The 26,968-nt window shown below is 38.6% G+C and overlaps 1 protein-coding gene across 38 annotated transcripts in view; it reads left to right on the top strand.

Moving 5' to 3' along the window:
* Positions 1-25,321, top strand: part of MAPK8 (mitogen-activated protein kinase 8) — a 99,840-nt gene extending 74,519 nt beyond the window's left edge. For 13 of the 38 annotated variants that reach the window (XM_070265162.1, XM_070265226.1, XM_070265194.1 and 10 more), the window contains 7 exons: positions 7,975-8,140; positions 11,678-11,749; positions 13,074-13,256; positions 13,552-13,676; positions 14,243-14,306; positions 17,214-17,291; positions 20,780-25,321. In XM_070265162.1, the coding sequence (XP_070121263.1) occupies positions 7,975-8,140; positions 11,678-11,749; positions 13,074-13,256; positions 13,552-13,676; positions 14,243-14,306; positions 17,214-17,291; positions 20,780-20,796 (705 nt within the window). In that variant the 3' untranslated portion in view covers positions 20,797-25,321. Of the gene's footprint in view, positions 1-7,974; positions 8,141-11,262; positions 11,335-11,677; positions 11,750-13,073; positions 13,257-13,551; positions 13,677-14,242; positions 14,307-17,213; positions 17,292-20,779 lie in introns of all 38 variants that reach the window. The other 25 variants (XM_023648335.2, XM_023648343.2, XM_023648322.2 and 22 more) reach the window with 3 other exon arrangements.
* The last annotated feature ends 1,647 nt before the right edge of the window (positions 25,322-26,968 follow it).

Here is a 26,968-nt window from a genome sequence, read left to right as displayed (position 1 = left end):
TCTAGGTTATCTAATTTGTTGGCATATAATTTTTCATAGTATTCTCTTATTAATCCTTTTTGTTTGTATAAACTCCATGGTGATGTCCTCACTTTCATTTCTGATTTTAGTTATTTGCATCTTCTCTCTTCTTTTTCTTAGTCTAGGTAAAGGTTTGTCAATATTGTTGATCTTTCAAAGAACCAACTTTTGGTTTTGTTGATTTTCTCTATTGTTTTCCTCTTCTCTATTTTGTTAATCTCTACTTTAATCTTTCTTATTTCCTGACATCTTGCTTTGGAATTAGTTTGCTCTTCTCTTTCTAGTTTCTTAAGGCCGAATGTTAGGTTATTGATTTGATATCTTCTTTTTTAATGTAGGTGTTAATAGCTATAAGACTGCCCTCTGAGCTCTGCTTTTTCTGCATTCCCTAAATTTTGGTGTGTTGTATTTTCATTTTCATTTATCTCAAAGTATTTTCTAATTTCCCTTGTCAATTGTTCTCTGATTTATTGCTTGTTTAAGAGTATGTTGTTTAATTTCCACAAATTTCTGGATTTTCCAGTTTTCCTTTTTCTTGATTTCTAGCTTCATTGCATCGTTATCAGAGAAGATATTTTCTATGATTTCACTCTTTTAAAATTTATTGAGACTTGGTCTGTGGCCTAACATATAGTCTGTCCTGGAGAATGTTCCATGTACACTTCGGGAGAGTATGTATTCTGCTGTTTTGGAGGGAGTATTCCACATATATCTATTAAGCCTAGTTGACTGATGGTGGTATTGACATTCTGTCTTTTCTTACTGATTGTCTATTTGGTTATTTTGTCCATTAATGAAAGTAAGGTATAGAAGTCTTCAACTATTATTGTATAACTGTCTGTTTCTCCCTTCAATTATGTCAGTTTGTGCTTCCTGTATTTTGTGTCTTTATTGTTAGGAATGTATATGTTTATAATTGCTATATCTTCCTGATGGAGTGACCCTTTTATCAGTATTTATTGTCTTCCTTTGCCCCTTATAACAATTTTTGACTTATAATCTGTTTTGTCTGATATTAGTATAGCTGATCCACCTCTTTTTGTTTCTATTTGCACAAAATACCTTTTTCCATTCTTTCACTTTCAACCTGTTGTGCCTTTGAATTTAAAGAGAGTCTCTTATAGATAGGCTATAGTAGGATCATGTTTTTTTCTTTCTTTCTTTTTTTTGCTGAGGAAGACTAGCCCTGAGTTAACATCTGTTGCCAATCTTCCTCTTTGTTTGCTTGAGAAAAATTGTCCCTGAGCTAACATCTGTGCCAGTCTTCCTCTATTTTGTATGTGGGTTGCCGCCACAGCATGGCTGATGAGTGGTGTAGGTCCCTGCCCAGGATCCGAACCTGTGAACCTGGGCTGCCAAAGCCAGGCATGCCAAACTTTAACCACTGCACCACAGGGCCAGCCCCAGGATCATGTTTCCTTTAACCCTTCTGTCATTCTCTGACTTTTAGTTAAGAGTTTAATCCATTATGTGTAAAGTGACTACAGATAAGGAAGAAGTAACTTCTACTGTAGTGCTGTTTGTTTTCTGTGTCGTATCTTCTTGTCCCTCAGTTCCTCCACTACTGCCTTTTTTTGTGTTTAATTGCTTTTTTTGTGCTGTGCTATTTGATTCTTTTCTCCTTTCCTTTTCTGTATAGTTTTCAATCATTTTCTTAAAGGTTACCTTGGGGATTACAAGTAACCTCTTAAATTTATAACAGTATGTTTTGAGTTATTACCACCTTAGCTTTAATAGTAAACAAAAACTCTGCTCATATACAATCTGTCCTTCCCCCTTTATCTTGTTGTCGCAAATTACATATTTATATGCTGTGTGCCCATTTAGATAGATTTGTAATTACTGTTTAATGTATTTGTGTTTTAAATCATATTGGAAAAAAATAGGAGTTAGAAACCCAAAATACAATAATACTGACCTTTGTATTTACTTAAGTAATTACCTTTACCAGTATTCTTTATTATTTTTTATATGGCTTCAAGTTACTGTCTAGTGTCCTTTTATTTTCACCTAAAGGACTCCCTTTAGCATTTCTTATAGGGCAGGTCTACTAGCAACAAACTCCTGTAACTGTTATTTATCTTAAAATGTCTTAATTTCTTCTTTATTTTTGAAGGGTGGTTTTGCTGGATATAGAATTTTTGCTTGGTGTTTTTTTTCTTTCAGCACTTAAAATGTGTCATTTCACTGCCTTTTGGCCTCCATGATTTCTTTTGAGAAGTCAGCAGTTAATATCATTGAGGATCTCTTGTGAACAAGCTGCTTCTCCCTTAATGCTCTCGATTCTCTTTTTGTCTTTGGCTTTTGACAGTTTGATTATAAGGAGTGTCAGTGCACATCTCTTTGCTCTTCTGTTTTCTACAGAAGAATTTCACAAACACAATAATACTGGGATAGTCTAACATACTCCCTTAGTGTAGATAGATAAAGTGGTAAAAATACAGTGTAACTATGGAAAGTTTACATGGTAAGTTTGAGCTAATAAGAGACATACTAGGGTCTGTTACCTATGATGAATAATATGGCTTTATCTTAGGTCAGCCTATCTGGGAAACAAACTCGGATGCAGATATACGTGTTAGAAGTTTACTGGGGAGTCTCCTCAGGATCACCATCTGGGGGGGAGTAAAGGAAGTAAAAATGGACAGAGGAAGAAACTGAATTAGGTGCAGTCACTCCAGAGGCATCAGCTGGTGACTCCACCAGACTTTTGCCCTGGGGAGCAGCATGACCTTGGAGAAGGTGGCTCGCTGTAGCTGAGGGCAGTTCCTAGAGAGAGATTTGTCAGCAACCAACACTGCCAGCAGCTGGAAGAATGAGTGCCTCAGTCCCCAACAAGGAATTAGAGCAGGCCTCACAGCCCCCACTGGAGCATCCCTGGTGCTCCTTGTTCCTGCTTCCTGGATACAGTAAGTTCTGGAGACTCTTCCTCCAGGATTTTATTTGATGTCTGTTCCACGAGTTAACTTAGAAGAAGTTTAATGGGATAAACTATAGCACCCACTTCTGCAGCTGGTCTTGAGGCCACAATTGTTATTCAGCTCTGCTGCTCCTTCTAAGCTAATCTCTCTGTTGGTCTGAGATGGCCGCTTGGTAAAATACCTGCAACTTTCCTCCCTTAGGGGGTCACTGCAAGTCCTGGTGGGGGGTGGAGTTCTACATAGTTACTCAGTGACCCAGCTGAGTGAGGCTCCACTGTCTAGATCATTGCTGGCCACGGTGTCAGAGGAAGAGAAAGCTGGGTGGTGTGGACTGGCTCCTCTGAGCTTTGGCCTGGAGGGGACATGCATCACTTCTGCTCTAAGCCCATTGGCAGAGCTAGTCAAGGACCTGCCTCATTGCAGGGGAACTGGGAAACAAGAGGAGGTTGACTTCAGAATGGTGGTGAGCACCAGGCTCTGCCACGGTCTCCCTTTTTGGTTATTAGCCATTCCTGCACTCCTTTTATTCCACACCTACTACATAGTCACCCCCTCCTTAGGGGGGATAACTCCAAGTCCTTGTCCGTCAAGGTATTGAGCTCCAAGTAATACATAGTAATCTCTACATCAAATCCAGACGTTGTTCCTTTTCATCCCAAAACATTGGAACTACAGTGACCAAATTATCTGCCCCCCGCCACCCATCTCTTTCCCTTGCACCCATCCCCCAGATGTGGTGATCAGATAGGGCCAGGGTAATCGCAACAAGCAATCCTATTTGGGAAATTGAAAAATACAGTCACTGGTTATTTATGATTTGCACTTTTATTGGGCAGATGTTGTGAGCATCCCCTGCCCTGGGGCTGGAGAATATTCCTTGGTGAGGCCCCGAATCTGATCTCTGCAGGAGCACTCTGTCCACTGTTCTCTGTGGGACCGGCCGCCCCTGTGGAGAGCCTTTCTTTCCCACTCTCCTCCTTGAATATGTCTGAAGTAGGTAGTAGAAAATGTGTTCTCCTTGGGGGCTGCTCAGCTTTCTCAGCTTCCTATCTGAAAAAGACTGGGGGCCCAAGTGTCATTTCAAGGCAGTCCTTCTCAACCTGGACACTATTGACATTTTGGATGAATAATTCTTTCTTTTGAGGGGCTGTCCTGTGCATCGTAGAATGTTTAGCAGTATTCTTGGCCTCTACCCACTGGATGCCAGCAGGCTTCCCCAGTTGCGACAACCAAAAATGGCTCCAGACATTACCAAATATCTCCCAGGGGCAAAATTGCCCTGAATTGAGAACCACTGGTTTAAGGCTAGAACAGTCGCAGAATTAAGATAGTACAGCGCTCTTAGAAACTATGGAGGCTTCTTATCTTTTTAATCACAGTTCTTTTCCAAACACATTTGTTAGCCCACTGGCTATATATTCTTGGACTCAATGTCTGCCTTTAAGCTTTCAGGCTTCTAGTGGCAAGTCTGAGGCATTGTCATTAATTGAAAGAGTCTGCAGGTTTTTTTCCCTCAAAGGCTTTCAGAATTATGATGTGAAAATGATGCATAAGAAACAAGTCCAAGGTATCAGTGGCTTAAAACAGCATTTATTGCTCACTCGGGGTCTGCAGCTTGGCTCTGTGGTACTGCTGCAGATCATGGAGTCCGGTTCAGGGTTTGCTCCGTGTTCAGGATTTGGCATCCAGGCTGAAGGAGTACCTGCCTGGGGTACATCCTTTCCTCACGGTGAAAGAGAAGAGCAAGAGCCAGGCCAAATCAAGCAGCACCTTTAAAACTTCTCTTCAGGTTCGGTGAACTCGCGTTCCCTCACATTTCATTGGCCGAAACAAGTCATCTGACCAGGCCCATCATAGGCCCATCAATACGGTGAAGGAGTGTACTGCGCTGGGAGGGGGAGATATTGCTGAACAATCCATCTGGTTTTTTTGAAGGGTCTAGTAGCATTTAGCTTTCCCAGAATGGCAAGGCCCCGAAATTCTAGACTCTCTGTTCCCTTTCATTTCTTCTTTTAAAGTGGCCAGTTCTTTCAAATGCAGCCAGTAGCCACCAACACACTACTAAAGTTTTGCTTTACAGTCTCTTCTGTGATCCTGTGTTTATAATAGTAACACCCCACTCTTGGCACCAATTTTGGTGGTCAGGATAGACTAGTGTAAAGGAAAAACATTCCTATGTGTCTTCTTTACTGTCACACTACTACCGTATTACTTCTGACACCAGGTGTGTGATAGTTTTTCACATACTGAACAATTCTCAGATTCTCTGGGCACCAACTGGGTGTCCTACAATTTAACTCAATTCTGACACTGTCTCCCTTGAGATAGCATCAGATCCCACACGGGAAGGGCTCAGTCCCACAAGACTGCCCCCACTTCAGATGCCAATCACAAGAGCAGGTTGTTACCTGTGTTTCTGACCTACTGGCTATAATTCAGGTCCCATGACCCTCTTCTCAGGTTTAATTAATTTGCTATAGTGGCTCATAGAACTCAGGAAAACATTTTACTTACTAGAGTACTGGTTTTATTACAAAGGACTTAACTCAGGAACAGCCAGATGGAGAGATGCGTAGGGCAAGGTATGTGGGAAGGGAAGGGGCACGGAGCTTCCATGCCCTCCCTCTCTGGACGTGCCACTCTCCCAGCACCTCCATGTGTTCACCAACCTGGAGGCTCTCCAGACCAGTCCTTCCAGGTTTTTATGGAGGCTTCATCACGTAGGCATGATTGATTAAATCGTTGGCCATTGATGATTGAACTTAATCTCTAGCGCCTCTCCCCACCAAGGGAGGAAGTCTGGGCTCAGCAGTGGCACGGAAAAGTTCTAACCCTCTAATTACTCTGTTGGTTCCTCTGGCAACCAGCCCCCCATCCTTTGGGGCTCTCCAAAAGTCAACTTATTAACGTAAACTCAGTTGTAGTTGAAAGGGACTTCTTATGAATAACAAAAGGCTCTCCTATCACCTATATTGCTCTTATTAGGAAATTCCAAGGGTTCTAGGAGCTCTGTGGCAGTACTTGGACAAAGACCAAGTATATATTTCTTATTATAAATCACAATATCACAGCTAGGCCATGCCAAGGTAACAGATAAACCCTAAATTCTCAGTGGCTTAACACAACTAAGGTTTATTTCCCACACTGCATGTCCAGTGCAGGTCATGGTTGGTTGAGGACTCTGCTTGACAAGGATGCTCAGCAGCCCAGGCTGACAGAGAGTCCAGTGTCTAGAATGTTACTAATCCCCAAAGCAGGAGAGGAGACAGCAGGGCCCACTCATACCCCATTGACTAGAACTAAGGCTGGAAAAATGGGGGAGAGAGGATGGCCTATTAGGTAAGTTCCACTGCCTCTGCCACAAATTCATACAAATTCGATTTTTCGCCTCTTATATAGTTAGCAGTGTTACTAACATCTGTAGAAAGGTGCATCTTGATATATAAGGATGAATGTCAGGTAATATTCTTTGAGGCAGTTTTTGACAATTTGTTTTTTCTTAGCAAAAAATACCTACTCCTAAAAAAAATTGCTTTTGCTCTTGATTTTTCCAAAATAACATGTTTAAACTTGAAATCTTTATTTCTAGACTAGAATGCAGTAGTATGAAGAGTCCTTAATCTTTAACCATCACTGTAGACATTGAAGTAGTGTCAGAGCTTTTGATGGTTATTCTTGAACATGAAGAGTTACTTTGTATTTTAGAAATGGTGGCGACGTTGTATTTGCAGAATGGCAATAATGAAAATTTTCATCTTCTCTTTCACTAAGCCTTTTTCTTTTTTTTTTTTGAGGAAGATTACCCCTCAGCTAACTACTGCCAATCCTCCTCTTTTTGCTGAGGAAGCCTGGCCCAGAGCTAACATCCGTGCCCATCTTCCTCTACTTTATACATGGGATGCCTACCTTGTCCATGTCCATGTCCGCACCTGGGATCTGAACTGGTGAACCCCGGGCTGCCAAGAAGCAGAACATGCAAACTTAACCGCTGAGCCACCGAGCCGACCCCTCACTAAGCCTCTTGATATCTATTTTTAATTTGATAAAGCCCTTAGATTACGTATCTTCTAAAGCCACCCATGATTGCCTATCAAAATACGCTAAAGACAATATACATGCATTCTGAATATAGATGTTACAAAAGTAATCATTGTTTCAGGCCAGCCTTTTTTTCTTTTGTATTAATCACTGGTATTCAGTGTATGTACTGCACATCAGTACCAGTAATGGACTGTATGTGTGTTGTGGACATATGCTTGCTTTCCTTGGTCTCTTGGTTCATAGTAGGATTCGGCAGAGCTAACAGGCAAAGTATGTTGAACGTGCAACCATATGCTGCTGTCTTCCTTTTAATGATCCAATAGCAGAGATCCTTAAGGTCAGGGTTAAGTGGAAAATTCTTCACAAAGACATTATTTAGTAGCATCAAAAGTAAGTAATCGTGTGGATTTGTGGCGACAAGACTAGGGTGTCCTATCTCTACTGCAGACAAAAATTTTATGAACAAATTTGCGTGATTTTGTGTGGGAGATCAGTGATGGAAAGATTGATGGTGACTATTTCGGTCTTTTAGAATTGAATGTCTGCCCATTTCAAAGGTCAAATGCCATTTGCTTGGATGGACATAGAATGGCCCATTGTTGATTTGTAATAGCTATATAAAGCTCATTGTGACTTTAAAATGAGATTTTTTAAATGCTGATAATTCAGTATACAAGTGAATATAAATGCTAACTTAGGATTCTCTTTCTTTTGCCATAATAGTTATTACCAAAAATTTCTAGCTAATCATAATTTCTAGCAGGTAAAACATTACTAACTTGTCTGATAACTGTGTATATTCATAAATTTAAAATGCCATAAGCTAATTTGTCAGTTTTGCCTATTATGATGTTTCTGTGTAGTGATACCAGTTCTAGTGAGGGAAATGAACACTTAGCATGAATTGTTTTGCTGGTGATCTGATAACTTGTGAACTGCAAAATACTTATATGTATCATAGCAGTGATTTTTTATTTTTACTTTTTTGAAGGACTTAAAGCCCAGTAATATAGTAGTAAAATCAGACTGCACTTTGAAGATTCTTGACTTTGGACTGGCCAGGACTGCAGGAACTAGTTTTATGATGACACCTTACGTAGTGACTCGCTACTACAGAGCACCTGAGGTCATCCTAGGCATGGGCTACAAAGAAAACGGTCAGCAAACACTATTTACTTGAAATACTGTTCTGATTTATTTGCTTTTATCAGATTTCTTATGTAAATATTTAAGCTGAATTGCGTAGAGTTAAACGTGTATCACTGTTTGAAATGTTTATCAAGAGGTTGAAAGTATGAATTTTGTCATAAATCTTTGGAAAAGCTTGAGGCCCCTGTTTGTTTAAGTACAGATACGTAACCATCAGTACTACCTTTGGATAAAGAATTTGTTGCCATGGCCCCTGAGCCAAAATATATGCCATTTGCTTGCCTGTAACTTGAAAATGAGCATTTCTAGCATGGGTTCAAGGAAGTTTATACTGGACTGACAGTTGATCTTTAGTAGTAATCCTAGTTTGCCTTAGTGGTATTTGCACATATTTCCAAACTCATGAAACTAAAGTTAATAGCAGTAGCACTTAGTGTAAACTCTAAGAGCTACTATAAGGCCCCTCTGCAAAGCTGATGGATAGTTAATTAAGGTGCCCTTTTGGAGGAAACAGTGTTTCATCAAAGCATTGTGTCCAGCCTTAAAGAAACGATATTATGTGTGAGTATATTTACATATATCAGCTTTAGAGTTAAGCTTGAAGAAAATTACCAGGCATGCATTTCATGAATTTAAAAAACGTTTATACTTACATATGTTTATACTTAATTTAAGAAATTTTGTTCAATCTCAGACATTTAGGAAGTGAATAAGTCTGCATAGGATTTTGTTGACTTAAACTATAACTTTTTAAGTGTAGTAACTTTATTCAAAATACTCCCTGAAAAAAGACCTAGACGTTTTTTTCCACAAGGAATGTGGAGCAGCACTTCACTCTGAGTCAGGAAACTGTATTAAGTCAACTTGCAGGATTTTTTAATAAAATATAGCATTGAGGATTTTAGCTTAATTTCCTTTTCTGAGCTAATTTAAAAAAATGCTTTAAATATTTACTATCATTCTTCTTAAATAAACATGCTGTTCTTTTTTCTTACTCTACCTAAAAACGTCTTATACCCTGTAGAATCCAGTAGGTTGGATTTAGTATTAGACGCATTCTTTTTCTTTGAGAATTGATACTTCAGGTGACCAGCAGGAAGGTTACTTTTGCATTTGCTGTGAAACCACTTATTGTCACAGATACTGTATAGTGTCACTCAGTGTCCCATAAATGTGATCTTGGGAGATAGCTCTCTACCAGAAATTAGCACAAAGAAAAACTGTCATATATAAAGAATTGACATGCTTTCCTGTCTTAGGTAAGAATTACGTAGATCACCTTAGTGCCTTTTTTCTTTGCCCCAGGAAACTGAGTCAAATGTCCTACTTCGTCATGATAACTCCATTAGCCAGTGAGGTTAAACATAAGAACTTTTAGTGACACACCCCACACCCCCAGCTCCTCCCCACCCCCACCTGCTTTAACACTTTGTTTTATCTATCTTTTATTGCAAGCTCCCTCAATGCTTTTTGGAAAGTGTGATGTAACAGAATATATTTAAAGTGCATAGACTGAACAGTTAGACCTTCTGAAGCTAGTTTCGTGTATGAATCAGGCTCATTGTGTTCCGAGAAAGTCTTCACTGACCCAGACAGGATCTTCTCTTGTGCTTGCAGCTTTCAAAATCTGTTTAAAAATAGGTTTTTTGTAAGGTTACCTGCGTAAGTTGTGTCCTGGATTTAACTAAAGCTCTCTATAACATCTCTAGGGAAAATTATTGTATTAGAGTTTTGCCAAAAATGAAAACCCTGGAAAAAACTTTTCTCTGAATCGATTTATGAATATTAACTTTTCCTCTAAAATTTTGTCTTTGAAAATTGTCATACCATAATATAAAAAGATTTGTATGTATTTTAATATGACATTTTAGAGAAAATTTAGTTCCAAAGGATTTCCAAAAATATATTCCCAATTTAGCTCCTAAGATTCTCTAATGAACTGGCAGTCTCCTTGTGAGCGTATTAGAAAGTACAGGCTTTAATTTCCTAAGTCCTCCAGCATGGATAAAGGGTGTATCTCTCTCTCCAGCATCCATTCCTGCCGTTTTCCTCTTTTGCTCTTAAAGAATTAGGGCCTTCAAACTTCAAAAACAAATTAAGTTTCTAAGGCTTTCCTTTCGAATTGCTCATCCTTCCCCTCGTCCATGAAACTGCAAGCCTCCTCTTATCTGATTTTCAAACCCAAAGATACAAAACGTTAGGGTGTGTGTTAGTTTTAATGAAACAGGTGGGGATCCCCAAATCGCCTGGTTCTGTGTCTAGCAGATTCTTTTCAGCATTGATTAGAGCTCCCATTTAAAGTTGATGAAGTCAGTAAGTAAGACTCTTTGTAGATAAGAAATCTGTGGGCGTTTTCATCCTGTCTCCAGCCAAAACTAACTTCTTAAACCAAAAGCACTTGGTTTTATGGGCTTAATAAACTTTAGGTGGAAAACATCTGAAAATAGATCTTTCAGTAAGTTTTCTTCATTGAGTGTTGGTTTGCTCTGTATGCGTTTGTTCATTTTGGATTAGTTGGGTAAATGTAGCGTGACGTTGCCAAGAAAATAACGGGCTTTCAATTCAGAAGAAACAACACTTCTCGAATCAGTTTATGAAATCCAGTTTGAAAATTTCTGAAGAGCTTCAGATTAGCTTTTTAACTGTAATTATTCATAGAAACATATTCTGTTAAATATTTTAATATACTAAATTGTTTCTGCTCATGCTTTTTTCTTTTATTTGACTTAAAGAGAGGGTATAATGCACAGTTGAACCTCAAAATAGTATCAAGATTTTATTTCTTAAATTGTGCTACCTCGTATACATTTTCCCTCTTATTTACAAAGTTTGTGTTTGATTCTATTTCATGTTTTATAAACAAATTTTCAGTGACAAAATGTATAGGTTTTTAAATTATGTGATTTCTGTGCATAGCTCTCACTTTAAAATTAGATATGTAGTTAAAAGGCCACACTTCACGTTTGCTTTTGTGAATCAAGCCTTTTGAAAAATATTTTGTTTTAAATTATTCCATTAGCTAAAGTTCAAATCACTTTTTTCTTTTTGTGTATATAATGCAGTCATATTATGCTTCTTTGATTTTAACGACCTTTTGCTTTGCTTTTCCTTTTGTGCTGCAAACATATAGTGGATTTATGGTCTGTGGGGTGCATTATGGGAGAAATGGTTTGCCACAAAATCCTCTTTCCAGGAAGGGACTGTATCCTTGTGCTGCTGCAGCGGTTTGACAGCCAGCTGCTGCGCTTCCGCGTGCCCTCTAAGGAAACGAGTGTGCTGCGTTCACACATGCGGGTTTCTTTGTGGCTGTTAGAGTCCAAAATTGCTGAGATAAGAAGCTGAACTATCCGTAGGCTGCATCTGGCAGTAGGACATACAGTCTCTGCTGGTAGTTAGAGCACATTCACTGTCACTCATCTTTATTTTATACTGCTTTCTATAATTTTAAAGCATACATGGTGTGCGTTTTTTTTTTTTTGATGTTTATATATTTTTTTTATTTTAACCAAAATCTTTATGTTAATGTCATTGCATTTTGTTTTCAGTTGACATTTGGTCAGTTGGGTGCATCATGGGAGAAATGATCAAAGGTGGTGTTTTGTTCCCAGGTACAGATCGTATCCTTATCTTTGGCCTAAAATGTAGTTTCTGAAGGTCAAAAAATGTATGAAAGCACTTCAGCTTGGTCAGGTATAATGTATTTTGTCTCTCCCTAATAATATGTATTATTGTTAAATTACTCTTTCAAAATACCACCTGCTATTTGACATAGACTTGCCTTTCCCTCATTTATTGATTGTTTCGTATGTTAATTCTGACAGTTGCTGAAGCTCATTATCTGCAATTACTTGCTGGCTTTGAGTTGATTTATTTAACCTAAATCAAACATCATGGCTTGCATTAAAAATTTCTAATAATTATTCACTTGAGTAAGTCTAGAAGTACTTAGGACTTAATATGAATTTTGGAATTGTTTGTTGCTTCTGGTCATCCTTTTGTTTTGTCCCCCCACCTCCTTTTTTGTTAATGTTCTGTGTATTTTCTGTCTTTTGGTTGTTGTCTCATTACTCGACATAACATACTCATCTGAGAATTTCAGCAGTTGATAGTTTTATATGGTGATGAATAGATTTGGGTTCATGCTTTTTGTTCATCTGACTGTTTTTAATATTTACATTAGTGTGACCTGTCATGTGTGTATCAGTCAGTAACGCTGAGAAGTGTTGGAGGAGGAGTGGGGAAGCCATGTTCACTGGGTGGCCGTAAGGAAGTTTCAGATCTCAATCTGCAGGGAAGACTTGGAGCGTAAAGTCCAGGAGGAAGGAGACCAGGGAATCCTAACCTTACAACTTACAGCAATACGGGATCATTTTCCTAAAAGGTTCAGAACCTTAAAAAAATCTTATTAACCTAAGCTAAACAAAGAATAGCGAAAGAAAAGCCATCATTTTTATTGCTACTACTTATTTTCCGTTAGTATAGAAAGCTCAAAAAAGCAGGGCAGATTCTAAGAGATATTTCTTAGCCTCTAGGAAATGCATTTACATTTTCTGATAAGCTGGGAAAAAAGGTTAAGTTTGTATTCTAGAATTGTGTACAGTTTACGTTTAGAGTCCCTATGGGTAGTAATTGTCATTATTGTTTGAGTCACTTATCATTTGTATTTACAATTTGTGACTTTAAGCTTCTATTTTTATGATAAAATCAGTATTAGCAGACACACACACACAATAAGCAAGATTAACAAAGTTTGTTTATTGATCCTTTCTGTCCACCTACAGTCATTGCCTTTTGCAAGGTGCCTGTAAGGTACAAGATTTATAGCTGCCACATTCCTTCTTAGGATTTTTTAAATTGCCATTTTCTTATTATTTTAATATGAATGTGACTAATGTGTTGAACATTAGATACAGAGTATTTTTCTTAGCTACTTGCTATTAGATATTGATCAGTGGAATAAAGTTATCGAACAGCTTGGAACACCATGTCCTGAATTCATGAAGAAACTACAGCCAACAGTAAGGACTTATGTCGAAAACAGACCTAAATATGCTGGATATAGCTTTGAGAAACTCTTCCCTGATGTACTTTTCCCAGCTGACTCAGAACACAACAAACTTAAAGGTACTTTTTATAAATATATATATTTAACTCCATTTGGTGTGTGTGCATATGTGTCCATGTTCTTATGAAACATAACCCAAAGTTATCTCTGGGTGGCGGAACGAAGTGAGGTTTTAGTTATTTTTTTCTGTAATTTTATGTTTTTTAATCATATATATGACCTGATTTTATAGCAAAATCTGTTTTTCTTGAAACATATACTTTTTAGTAAATGATAATTTCAAGTTTCTAAAATTTGTTAATAATTTGAAAACCTTCGTGAAATGTGTGCACATTAACGTCATTATTTTTGCAGCCAGTCAGGCAAGGGATTTATTATCCAAAATGCTGGTGATTGACGCGTCTAAAAGGATCTCTGTGGATGAAGCGCTCCAGCACCCGTACATCAATGTCTGGTATGACCCTTCGGAAGCAGAAGCTGTAAGTTCTTTCCTTAGTGTTTGAAGAATGTACTGTACTCTCAGAGTTAGAATCAAAGTTAGGTTTTGGAGGCAGCTTTTTAATTTTAAATTAAAATATAGATAAATGATGATGGCCTTTTGCTGTTTTTACATGAAAAGTACCTTAAGTTCATGAGCACATCTAAGCACCTTTGATACAAAATAAAATTACCTCCCACTGTTTCTTGCCTTCTTTCCTTGATAGCTGATCTGATGAGCTACAGTGTGGAGTGCTTTCAGAAAACATCCTAATTTAGCTATAAAACAAATTAGTGTGTCCAATGCATAGCACAATTCTGTGATACAAACAAAATGTGGCAATTTCAAAAACTGGAAGAAAAGAAAGACAAACTTAAAGTCTTTTTTCTGTCATGAAGGAATCTTTCAAAACTCATCTCTCTACGTAAGAAGATGGTTGATGATGGATCAGTCTTGGTCTACGCTGTATTTTTACAAGCCTTCTGTCTGGCTAATATTTCAGATAATTATGAGAGTTTATAGACTGCCAGTACACTGACTTAATTCTTGTTGCCTTATGTTTTTCAGCCACCACCAAAGATACCTGACAAGCAGTTAGATGAAAGGGAACACACGATAGAAGAGTGGAAAGGTAACACTTACCAGCTTCTTAGAGGGGAAGCTGAAAGAGCTTCTGGGTTTTTATGTGGATTTATTCATCATTTTAGGGAAATTATAGATATTTCCTATTATTCGTAAGTGATATTTGGTCATGTGATTGTTAATATTTTTACAAAAGTAGAAATTGAGTCTCCTTCCCTCCCTGACTTAATCCTGATCTCTCATGTTCCCCACCCCAGACACAGACACATTTAGCGCTTTCTGGAATTTTTATGTTCTTCCATAGTCTACAAGTATACAAGTGTGTTTAGTGTCTCTCCCTTGTCCCCTCCCACCCTGTTTTAATCACAAATGGTTTTATACTGTGCACACTTGCTCTGTTGGTATAATCACGTCTTAGAGATTCTTCTCTCTCTCTCCACGTATCTGGCTCATTTGTTTAATAGCTGGTTAGTGTTCTGTTGTGTGGCTGTGTCACAGGATCTATATCCAGTTCCCTCTTGAAGAGCGTTTAAGTTGTGTCCAGTCTCTTATTGTTACAAGCAACTCTATAATGTTCTTGTGCATGTGTGAGAACATGCCTGTAAGAACAACCCTACAAGAAGATTTGCCAGGCCGAAGGATATTTTTAAATTATTTCCTAACTACTCTTAAAAGAAATTGTAGCAGTTTACACTGCCCATCAGCATTGTGTAGGAATGTCTCCGTTACCCCTACCCTCACCAACAGAGTGAGTTAAGTTTTAATCTTTGCAAATCTAATATAGTAGTTTTATTTTATTTTGAGAATGTGGTTGAACATTAATAATGCTTGGATAGTCATGGAAATGTTAAAATCTCTCTTTCTTTAGAAGATTCCCTGGGACATTTGGGCCAGGTAATTTTTAGGTTCTGTTTACCTCCATTTGTGGTATTGTCATTTAGTGTTTTGACCACTTTTGTAGCTATGTGACTTTGGGCAAGTCACTTGACCCCCTTTTTCACCTAATCTTAAAATGGAGAGAAGACATGTTATTAAGAGCTAGGTGCCTAAATACTTGGAAGGCTGGTGAGCTATAAACCTGAACAGATAATCCATCTGTAAATTTAATGGGAGGAGTGAATTTGATTCTTTCTTCTGAGGGGTAACCTGAGATCAGTTTTCTCTGAGTTGACTTTGGAAGACATATAGTTAGATTCTGTGGAGCCCACCGGAATGATAGGACTGGCAAGAACCTAGTGCATCTGTATATGTAATAAGTAACATACAAGGGTATTATTACTGAGAACCAGAGTATGTATTAACATATCTAACCTGATATTTTTATATATCATTACGTTTACAATAGACAGTTATGGTGTTTCATGAACTCTTAAAAGGCCACCAATTGTAAAACACATCATTATGTACCACTAAGAGAAAACACTGCCAGTTACACTGCGTGATTGATAAGATGCAGCCCAATTTCAGAGATACTAAACTGTGAAAAAAGCACATCTTAAAGTCAGTGAAACATAGTATTTTCCTTTGTATAAGGATAGATAGATCTGAGATTTTTGGTTACTCTGAACATGTTTACCTTTATTCTGTATCTTTTTCTCCTAGCCCCAAGTGCAGTTCAGTAATCACCCACAAACTGCCTTTTACAAGATCTGCTTAAGAGTTTTATCATAACAGAAAGAAAAATCCATTGCCAAAGCCATTAGCTACAGATTACTTTGTCTAGTTAGTTCTCCTAATTAGCTTTGGTTCTTCTGCCTTAATCCCTTTTCACAAAGGGGTGCTGTTTTCTCTCTTCTCTTTTTTTTAGTCCTCCTATCTGCAATGCCTATCATTCCGTTTTGTTTCTTTGAAGAAAAACATCTCCCATTCTCTCCTCCATCAAGACTTCCTGTTTCTCCTTCCAAGCCCAAGGAGGTTACCATAGCAAGCAAACTTAGGTGTCTCTAGTTCCTGTTCATTCCAACATATCCACTTGTCTACCTTATTGTCTTCGTCGATGTTGTCATCCCCTGTAATCAGAGACTCTATCAGAAGTTTGAAGAATACGCAGACTTCTTGACATTCTGCACAACATTTTTTTCTCGTACCTTTTTTCTCAGAGGAGGGTTCGTTGCTTTTATGCAATTCTCAGAGAATTCCATGACTGAAAGAAGATGAATAATGACGATGTAGTATCCACTAGAAGGTTCTTCTCGAGTAGACATTCAGACTCACAAGGTGCATCACACTTTACGTTAGATCACTTAGAAGAATATGAGGCAGGAGCGCATGCTCCAGCGGGGCAGCCCCTGGGCTGTCTCTTCAGTTGGAACAGTCCTCACAGCAGGCCCCCCACTGTCCAGAAGCCTAGTCAAAGAGCAGGGTTCCCATGGAGAAAGCTTGACAGTGACAGCATGTCATGCTTCAATTTATAAGGAGTTGAAGCTTCCTTTAATAAAAATGTATTTGTATTCCATTCTGATTAAAGAAGCTTCCACACACTCTTGCACTTAAATCTTTTAACAGGTATCTAAGTAATAAGCACCTGCGATGTACCAGGTACTATGTTAGGGCTTAGGAAATAGGAGTTAATAAGACAGATGTGACTCATGCCCTCACTGAGACAAAATTAAGCAAGCGTTTGTGGTACAGAATGATGTGTGGTGTGATAGGGCGTAGTACAAAGTGCTGGTGAAGTCAGAAGGTAAAGCTAACTGTTACCAGCTCTGTCCTTAGTCCGACTTTAGGAACATTGGTTACAGCAGAGATTTTGTTTCGTTCAATGTATCATTCATGGTTGAGGATCAAGGAATTATTATTAGCACCTTGAATCTTAGGCTGACACTTAAGGACCCTCTGCCATTGTAAGGACACTATTCAAAGTAATGTGTGTAAAAATGTTTTACTTAAAACATCTGTATCTCGTGAGATTGGCTTTCAGACTTTGAAAAGTTTGTTTTGTGCACCTCTTTTTCAGAATTGATATACAAGGAAGTTATGGACTTGGAGGAGAGAACCAAGAATGGAGTTATACGGGGGCAGCCCTCTCCTTTAGGTTGGTTACAATATAAGCTTGGTTAAGGTTGCAGTTGACTTCTTGTGTTATAATCTTCAGTGGCCTGAAACCTGCAGTTCTTGCCATGTTTATTACCATTATTATTCAAAGTTTACTGAGTATAAGGAATACAATTTGGGTGGTTAAGTTTGAAAGCACTGGTACACTGTTGTACCCGTACGTCATGCTAATATTTCAGGAACTGACATCATAAAACACACATCTTTTCTTATGATGCTCACATGCCATTGAAGAACAGAAATTTAAAACCTTTTTCTGTTGGCGTTGTTGTGTTTAAAGAAGAAATTTCTCACAGTTTAATATACTTACCTTCTATGATTTTAATAGTCTTTACTTTGAATAAATAAAGTTTCATTGCAAAATCTGGTACATGTAATACCAGGTTACCATCTCTCTCACTTTGGTATTTTTTGATTTGTTGAACTAAGGCAGTAACATTAAAACTGCCATTAGAAAGTGTTCTGTCTCTAAGAAGAAAACTGGTTTGCGGGAGATAAACGTTTTCTTATATGATAAGCTCATGTTATGTTTAATTTTAGTACTTGTAAAAGCATAAAGAATTGAGGGGCAAAGTTGAATGGCAGGTACATGTACATATGAAGTAGACGCTGCATGACAGACACTGGTGGTTTAGGCACTTGTAGTCACTTCAGAGGGCGTGGTTTCCCAGCATCTCGTGGAGGCCTCTGGCTGGCGCAGACTTGTGGCTTCAGAGCTTAAGACACTTGGATGGCAGAGGTGAAATAGGAACTGAGCCTTGAAGGCTGAGTAGTGTTTCAACAAATAGGTCTTGAAATTTGAGTAAAACTGTGTCATTTTAATTATTTCTTTAAAACTTTTCTATAGTCTAAGAAAAAAATTGGATATATCTAACATCTTGTTCATGGGTAAGATTTTAACTGTAGTTTCAGATGCCCATTTTGTTGTACTATAATCATATATTTGTTTAGATAATTTTTGTAGCTTCCTGTGACTTTTTGGGTTATATTTTAGAAATTTAAATTTTTTTGTTTTTTAAATTTTTGATTAGGAATGCAGTCTTCCAAATTATATAGATCCTGTTGAAAATATAAATTGATCTCAACAGCTTTTACCTACAATTTAGTTGGGAAAAAAGCTGTATTATAAATGCGTTAATAACTGAATAATTCATGAGCTTTGTGTTGCTGTACAGCAGTAGGATAGCTGAATTGTTCATGATAGAGGCTGGAGTGGCATTTGAGAAGTCCCTTATTTGGGAGAGTTTCATACTTGAGCATACTGTCTAGGGAGTGGCACCTTCTGAGTGTTCAGTGTTTGAGTAAACTTAATAAGCTCCTGAGATAGATAGAGCAGCAGGATTTGTTCTTAATTTATAAGTGAAAAATTTGGATCCCAAACAACATTTGACTATGGTTACAAAATAATTCAGTGGAAAGGATAGGACTGCAGATTTCTAGACATTTTCTGGGTTCTCACTTATAGCTTACAAAGAAGAGTATTAGTAAATTAAGCTGTTAAAGAAATACTCAGTTCTTGATTATATGCAAAAACAAAGGAGCAGTCTTTGACAAATCAAAATATCAGATCATCGCAATACCATTTTGACTTGATTTTAAAAAATAAAATATATTATTTTTCCTACGAATTGCCTTCCTATCTTTATTTTGGTTTGGCTAGTATCAAAATGACTTTGCATGCCTTTGAGTGTGTAGAGACTCACCTGAGATGGAGGTGACCCGTATACCTGAAATTAAGGATTTTTTTATTATATTATTGTCATTCAGATATTTGCGAATTTGCCATATTGCTTTCAAGTTCAGAAAAATCAAGTGTTTTCTTAGGTATTTGATTTTCAGATTAAAAAGTTAACTATGTAATTATGGTACATTTAAAAGCTAATTTCTATCAGATTAAGAAATCTGGAGAAAATGAAATTTGGATTAAAAACTAGACGCATGAGAAAGTATATATGGCGGAACCCTTTCATGATTTGAATGTTTCACTGCAGGTCTTTGAGTCTAGCCATGGTATCATACGATCAAGACAGGCATATTCTATATGGGTTGAACTTAAGAAAGTGTAGTATCTTCGTTTCCCTTCGTCTGGGAGCCTGCAGGACCTTTCCTGGGTCTAGAAGGTCGATTTCCTTTCTCCTTGTCCTCCCTCCTGTCAGTCTTGAAGGGCTCAGTCTGCTTTCCTTTCCCATTTCACCTCCCATCGCCTGCTCTATTTCTGGTGGTTTCTTTCCTTTCTGTCTCCCAGGGCCCTCCCCAGTGCCCTGAAGATTTGCCTGTTCCCACTGCCCCGGCTGTTTTCCTTGTTGCCTCTGAAGGCAGGCTCTCAGAGGACCTTTTATTCTGTAGTGTTTTTATTGCTCGTCATGGGACAGAAGGGAGGGGGAGTTTCAGATGCTGAGATGCTGGGTTCTGGAGCAGTGGCTTTCAGCCTGCTTAGTTTTCGCTCTGATGGATACCTGAAACTCACCCCAGACATTCTTTTTGCTCACTTTGGAAACCATTGTTTTGTAAATGTGTTCTTAAGAACTTTTGTATAACTTGCGTTATTTAACATACTCAAATTTGGATTCACCCTTAATGTAGTGATTAAGTAGTTCATGAATCACCTCGTGCCTGAATCACCTGTAACATCTCCGCCTCTCCCACTCCCCATGTCATTCCCTCCCCCTTCCTGGTCCGACCCCGTGAGAGGATTTCTCTGTAGGTTAAGGAGTCCTGTTACTTTTTAAAATCCAGGAAATGTTTGTTAGGCTGTACTTCGAGTAAGGGATACAGTCTTCCCCTACTTTATCTGTTTAATAAATCCATACTTACCTTATCAAGTATTTATTAGAATAGAAATAACAAGACCTCTGTTTACCTAACTAGGACACTTGTGTGACTGTGGCAAGTCCTGTAACCTATGTAAACTGGGGCCCTTGAACTGAAGGCTCTTCCAATTAAAATGACTTGGTCTTTGTTTTGGCTTTTACTTTAAAGCAAGTGTACCAGAAGTATTGTTTGGACTTTACCTTGAGAAGATATCACAAATCTGTTTTTATTAGGGCAGTAGTTTTTAACTTTTTGAATTATACATCCCTTTTGAGATTCTCTCTCCAACAAGATGCAATACAGGTAGTTTTGCATGTTTTATCAGTATTATTCACACACAACCTGAACTCAATTCATGAATCTTGCGGTAGGACCATTTCTAAGTGTGTCTTGAACTTAACAGTTCTTGTCTTGAACTGAAAAACAAATTCGTGGAAGGGTAGCACTCCAGGTTTCCAGACGTTTTCTGAATTCTCTTTATCATAACTTGCAATGAAAAGTGTTTGTGAATTAGTGTTGCCTATCACTTGTGATTATTATTGGTGAGGCTTTCAAAGCCAAGAGAAAAATTATTGACCACTGAGGGTAGTCAGTACAGTACCAGTAGCTCGGTCTGCAACTCTGTCTGCAACTGATTTGCTGTTTTGTTTCTCATAGCACAGGTGCAGCAGTGATCAATGGCTCTCAGCATCCATCGTCATCATCGTCTGTCAATGATGTGTCTTCAATGTCGACAGATCCAACTTTGGCCTCGGATACAGACAGCAGTCTTGAAGCATCTGCTGGACCTCTGGGCTGCTGTAGATGACTACTTGGGCCTTGGGGGGTGGGAGGGGTGGGGAGTCGTTTAGTCATTGATAGAACTTCTTTGAAAACAATTCAGTGGTCTTATTTTTGAGTGATTTTTCAAAAATGTAGAATTCATTTTGTAGTAAATAGTTTATTTTTTTTTAATTTCAAGTGATGTAATTTAAAACTTAAGTTGTGTTTTAAAACAAAACTGTATTGTATTTTTGCTGTAATTAACTGTATAATGTAAACCTAATTATTTTATCATGGTTTAAAATTTTTGCATATTTGCTTTATCTTATGCTGCTGATTTTTTTTTTTTACTGAATTTGTAAGATTTTGTTTATCAAAGCAACTATTATGTGGTGACTTGCCTATATCATGAATTATTTAAGATTTTTATAGTTTTTTTATTAGAATTTATTTCAGATGTTTTGTTCATGATGCTATCCTTCAGGGTTATGTGCTTATCAATGAAATAACCCCAGAGGAGTGAGGGAAAATAACCTATAGCCAGTTATATTCAGGAATAACTACTGTAAATGATGAACGTGTTAAAAAACCTCCAATATTTGCTACTTGCCAATCCTAATTTAGTTATAACAATTAGTAGGTAATCCTACCTGAATTTTGGCAAAGCCCCATCATCTAAATGGCAGAATAACTCAGAGCATGTCTTTGAGGATGCTGGTTGTCTACCACCACCCTCCCATCCCCCCCCACAAAAAAAGTAAAGTAAAAACAATCTGGTGTTTTCTGCAGTTTGTGGCATGCTCAAAGCTTACGATCACATAAGGTCAAGAGGATTCTTCATGAATAATACATTTCAATGCAAATAAACAGATGGTTCACTTCTACTAGCCATGAGCCTGTTTTTGTACACACTGAGTTAATCTAGGCTGCAGGTCCCAGCAGTGGTCTAGAGTCTGGTCTTTCCCTTTCCTGCAGCCTCCGGCCCTCAAACCTTTCTGGTTTCCTATTAGAGTGTCAGCTGAGCACCAGTTCTCAAGGTGTTTCTGGCCATTTTGTCTTACCTGTAGCATAGTCCTATTCACACTAGCTGTCGGGAGGTTTCAAAGCCTACTTCGATTTCTGTAGGTGATTATCAAATGAGCAATATACCGTTCATCTGAAAATAGTAGCACACAGCCATATATAGGATATCATTTTCTAAGGACTGTTTCTTCACATTGAGCAGAGCAGGCATAAGTGATGGTTATTTAGTCGGAGTCTTTTGTTTTTTATATCTGATTTTCGATAAAACATGCACTGTGGATGTTGAGTAGGGTAAGAATGGTGCTGCTCCTGACAAGTGTATGTTAACTGTTTACATTTTATATCTGCAGAATTATTTCTCTATAACTGAATCTTTCTTAAGTAAAATGTCATTGAAGTCTCCTTATCTCTGAAATATATTGTCTGTAATGCCCCAGGCACCTTTTGTTATTTTTGGAACAAGAGGGATTCCATGTAATGAACTGGGAAATGCATACTTAAATAATAAGCGACAAGGTTCCAGGCAGAGAGCCCGCTGGAACTAACGACCAACAGGAGCAAGAGCTGGCGCAGCTCGACATGCAGTGTCTGAAAGTTTGCTTGGCATGTTGTTTGTATATTTAGTGCGAAGTTCCTTTTGAGTAAGATACTTTAGGTCATTGTTAATGTGCAATATTTAGGATTAGAATACATTAACCTTTTTATATGCTTTGAAATTGCAGGTTTGTTTTTGATGGTTTAAAGTCACGATTTCTAGCCTCTTTGAAAGTTGTCGGCCTTTTTACCAAGCCCTTTTCTACTCGTACAACATGATGTGTTAATTTTGGGCAAATTAGAGTTTTGAGACGGTCACACCTCTTGAATTATAGAAACAAGATTGGGTTTATGATTTCAGCAGAAATTTGAGCATGAGCGTGTTCCTAGTTTATATTAGTTTGACAGTTAATTAGCTTTATTTTCCCCAGGATAGATTATTTCACCATTGCACTTTAACAACTGACGTGCTTTCAGGAGATTCCCATATTTTATGTTTGATTGCAGATAAGCCGTCTCTATTGATACAGATTTCGGTTAAGCAAGGAAAAGCAGATGTTCTTACTGTATGGTTTGTTGTAAATGCCAGCTCCCACTTGCCAACCAGCATGTTTCAGTTGATTCAGATAAAACAAACTCTTATTAATGTAGACTAAAATACTTAACAAATTATATCCTGAAAACAAAGTCTGTTTGTTAAATGTCGCGTGCCCTTGGCTTTTAAAATGCAGTATCTAAGTACAACTTTCTCTCTTCTCTTAAATCTGTTAAGCTAAAGATATACTAGTTCTTGTTATTTTAGAAGCTTTTTGAACCTTTAAGACATCTTAAACATTTGTGTTTTCTTTTTTAAAGAGAAATTACAAGTAAGATTTCTGTCAAGCAGTACTTATGTAAAGCCATCTGCTTATCTGAGAACTTTGGTTTTTCAACTTTCTATGCTTAATATACCCATTGTCTTACTGTTAGAAAATTATTTTGACCAAGATTTATTATTCAACTTAATAGATTAGGAAAGAGACACTAATTCCTTATACATATTTCTTCCTGGTTACTATTCTGTTACCCTCTAGTGTGTACTGACCATTTGTGAAATGATCGTGTTGTTGGGATTGCTTAATTATAATATACATAAATGGAGCATCTCAACTCTTGCATACTGTTTGCTGAACATTTCTCATTTTGTCACACACCCGCGGCTGCTGGTTGTTCCGGGTATGCACTCTTGCAAGTTGATAAAGACACGGTGCATTCACGCCAGACTTCCTGAGAGAAATGCCAGCCTCTTAAATGAGAAGGCTGCCACACAGCCCCCTTAACAAGACGGAGAAGCGTGATTGTATGTAGTGCAGCACGCTTTCCTGTACGCCCTTTTGTTATTCTCTCCATGCCAGTCCTGCTGTGTTTTCTAAAAAGATAAAGGTGAAGAGGCCATCCGTGTCTGATAGTGATGTAGTGAGGTGAGCAGCAGGCACTGCAGCTGTTTTGGGGTTGCAGAGAAGGTTTGGTCTACACTATCGGCCAGTGTGTGCTACACATGTGAAGACCTAACTACTCAGTGTTGCCTAGGCACAAGCCTGCACAACACTTTGAGGTAAAGACATAGTCTATTTTCAAAAGTACTGTTGTAGTTTGTTTGTGGGTGTTGTCCATTAGCCACTCATTAGCTGTAGAGTGAATGCATGAAGCCCCATGACCCCAGTAAACTTCTCTTACCGGTAGAAAAACCAGACACCACGGTTCTGTCATTAGCGGCCCTCCCAAATGTGGCCTCCGTGTCCTTTACATGTTAGTATGTGTTGTCCTTCTCCTGATCTCGCTTAGGTTTTTCCTGAGTCAGAGGAAACTCATTTTTCCTTAGTAGCAAGAAAGATGAAGAGGTAAAGGGCATTGAAGCAGAAATGTGTAGTTTGGGGTATGATTAGAAAACTTAAGGAAAACAAACGTCCTGATGAATTTCAAACTAACTGCTCTTAGTGAAGTGCTCTTAAGGAGAGTCTAGTAAGAGTCACACTTTCTGGCTGTTTCTGGTTTAGATTCTCTTCGTTACTGAAACTTTTGAGAACTGTTACCTGTGGATTAGTTTTGCACAATGTTCTGTTCTCACAGTAACTGACAAATTAAACTAGGTTTTTATTGAACTACCTCACACTAATTTTCTATGCTTTCCCAAGTGAGCTGTTGCCCTTCCTGTTAGATCTTTACTGAGTGTGAATTATAAATGTGTGTTCAATACTTTATAGCCACTGTCGACACAATACCGGAAAGTATGTAAAAGAAACCCCTTGCCTCGGTAAGAGAGACTCACATGGAAACTCTGTCACTGTATATCTGGGAAAATTGTGTTAGCTGTGCTCGTTGCACATTATTACTGTCTGTTTTTGTAAGTAGGAACCTGCTCATGATATCAGTCCATTCTTTACATTTTGCAAAAGGAATAAATCTTAGTAAATTTTACGAAGAAATAAATTACTTTTGTAGGCCCGATATTTGGTATATTTTTGAGAAGCTCTTAATCTTTTAGCCGAATGATGAAGTTAAACTGAACTAGCTGTCTTCCTGGACTGTGACATCTCCTTTCTCATTGCAGTTCAATAGGTTTTAAACCCTGAAACCCTCAGGATGAGAGTTGACGTTTGCTTTTCTCCTTGTGACGCCGTTCCTCCTCCGTCCCTGTCCCCGTCCTGTGTTTTGTCCCCCTCTTCTCTCCTCTAGACAAAACGAAATGGGGCACTTCGTAGGGAATGCTGAGATCATTACTGTGGTTTTCAATCATTCATGCCCTAGTCATTAAACACACACCACTGGAATGTAAACGATGTTATCTAGTATGTTCATGGTTATAATATTTTAAATAAAAAAGAAAAAAGTGGTATGAAATTAAGAGTTTCTTATTGAAAACAAAACGTAAATTTGTGGTGAACTTTTCTGCAGGCGTTTCTAAGATTTCCCACGGATTGGGAGTAGAACTAGGCAGGTTTCTTAGGTTTGGGTTTTACACTAATTGTGAAGAGCGTAAACTGTCGCCCCGGTTTTCTGGTTTATCTCGTCTCGCTCCTCTGGTGTTTGAAGTCACTAGAGAAACTTTTTTCTAAAAAGGAAGTTTTCTTCAATGGCCTTAACCTAGTTCTTGGTAGCCATATGAGCAGCTGTCACGGCCACTTGGCAAAAATAAATATTTAGAAAAGATCTGTTTCAAAACAAAGCGGGCATTTCGGCTTTGAGCGTGTTCCCGGCTTTTGCCCTGCGTATATTCTCTTTGCCCGTAGTGGGCAGGCTGCCCGCCGGGTGTCAGGGTCACTCGCTGCGTGTGTCCAGCCTTCGTGTGATGACATTCCTCTGTTTTGCTCAACTCTTGCTCCAGGTAAGCTTACGTGCCCACCGTCCCCACCCTTACCTGCACTCATCCTTCCGTGCTCTGAGGTGCGGACGGGACCCAGCCAGGTCTTCACCTGACCACTGCGCCATCAGCCGAGGTGCTTGCCGGCCCACGGCGTCCTGCTGCATCGTGGTGTGGGAGAGGCCACCAGGCAGAGACGGCGTGGCCAGAGCAGACAGTGTGGAGTTAGTCTCCACCCAGTCGTAATACCCCAGTGATACCAAATAAAACGGAGTAATTTGGTCTTGTCTAGATAGTGCACTTATTTCAGTATTGTTTGTTAAAAGGTCCTTTATTACTCTATATAAATGAATATTGATTTGTATGGATTTTGTGGTTTAAAAAATTCTTTTTAGCTTTTTTAGTTAATACACCAGTATGTCTCTGGACTTCATTTGAAACTGAAAGATACTTCAAATATGCTTTCTAAATGTTAGGCTTCTAACATCTTTCATTTAATTTCATCAGTTAATGAGTGTATCTATGTCTAAGATGCTGTGTTGGAAGCTGGGAGTGAGAGAAAAGTGTATGGCGTGGTCAAGTCAGCCCAATGGAAATAAGTGTAGTGTGGAAGAGCAAGGACCACGCTGAAGGGACACGGGCAGGAGGGATGAGAGAGGAAAGGAGGAAGATTTTGCAGAGGAGGCCTTTTTTGAGCCTTGGAATAAGAAGCTTTGGAGAGGAAGGGTGTTCCCAGGATAGGGGGAAGGCAAGGAGGTTCAAAAGTGTGTGCCTGGGCAAGGGACAAGGAATGGCCTGGCGTGGGTGTGGGACTACCAGAAAGAGGAGGATGGGAACTAAACATGGAGGGATTGTCTTCGTTTTAAAGGCAGTGGGAGCTCATCTGTGAGGAAGAGGCGTAATATGACCAGACCTGTGTTTAGGAGGGTCACTGACAGTGGGAGCAAGTCTGGTTAGACTGGAGGAGTGGACATCGGTGACTGGGAAGCTAAAGATACTCATGAGAGAGATGAGAGAGCTGAGGTCCTTTTTGCACGGAGAGAATGGGAAACGGGACTCAGGTTGCCATCACAGAGGCCACGTTGCCATTTGGGGCTGCGAGAAGGTTTCAGCCCCAATGATTGGGCAGCACACAAGAAGTTGTGCAGGGGAAGTGCATCCCATGTGTGTTCCCCTTTGTCCATTCC

Source organism: Equus caballus, chromosome 1 (genome assembly GCF_041296265.1).
Source record: "Equus caballus isolate H_3958 breed thoroughbred chromosome 1, TB-T2T, whole genome shotgun sequence".
NCBI lineage: Eukaryota > Metazoa > Chordata > Mammalia > Perissodactyla > Equidae > Equus > Equus caballus.
The sequence above is the reverse complement of the archived record's forward strand: the minus strand, read 5'-3'. Positions and strand labels throughout refer to the sequence as shown.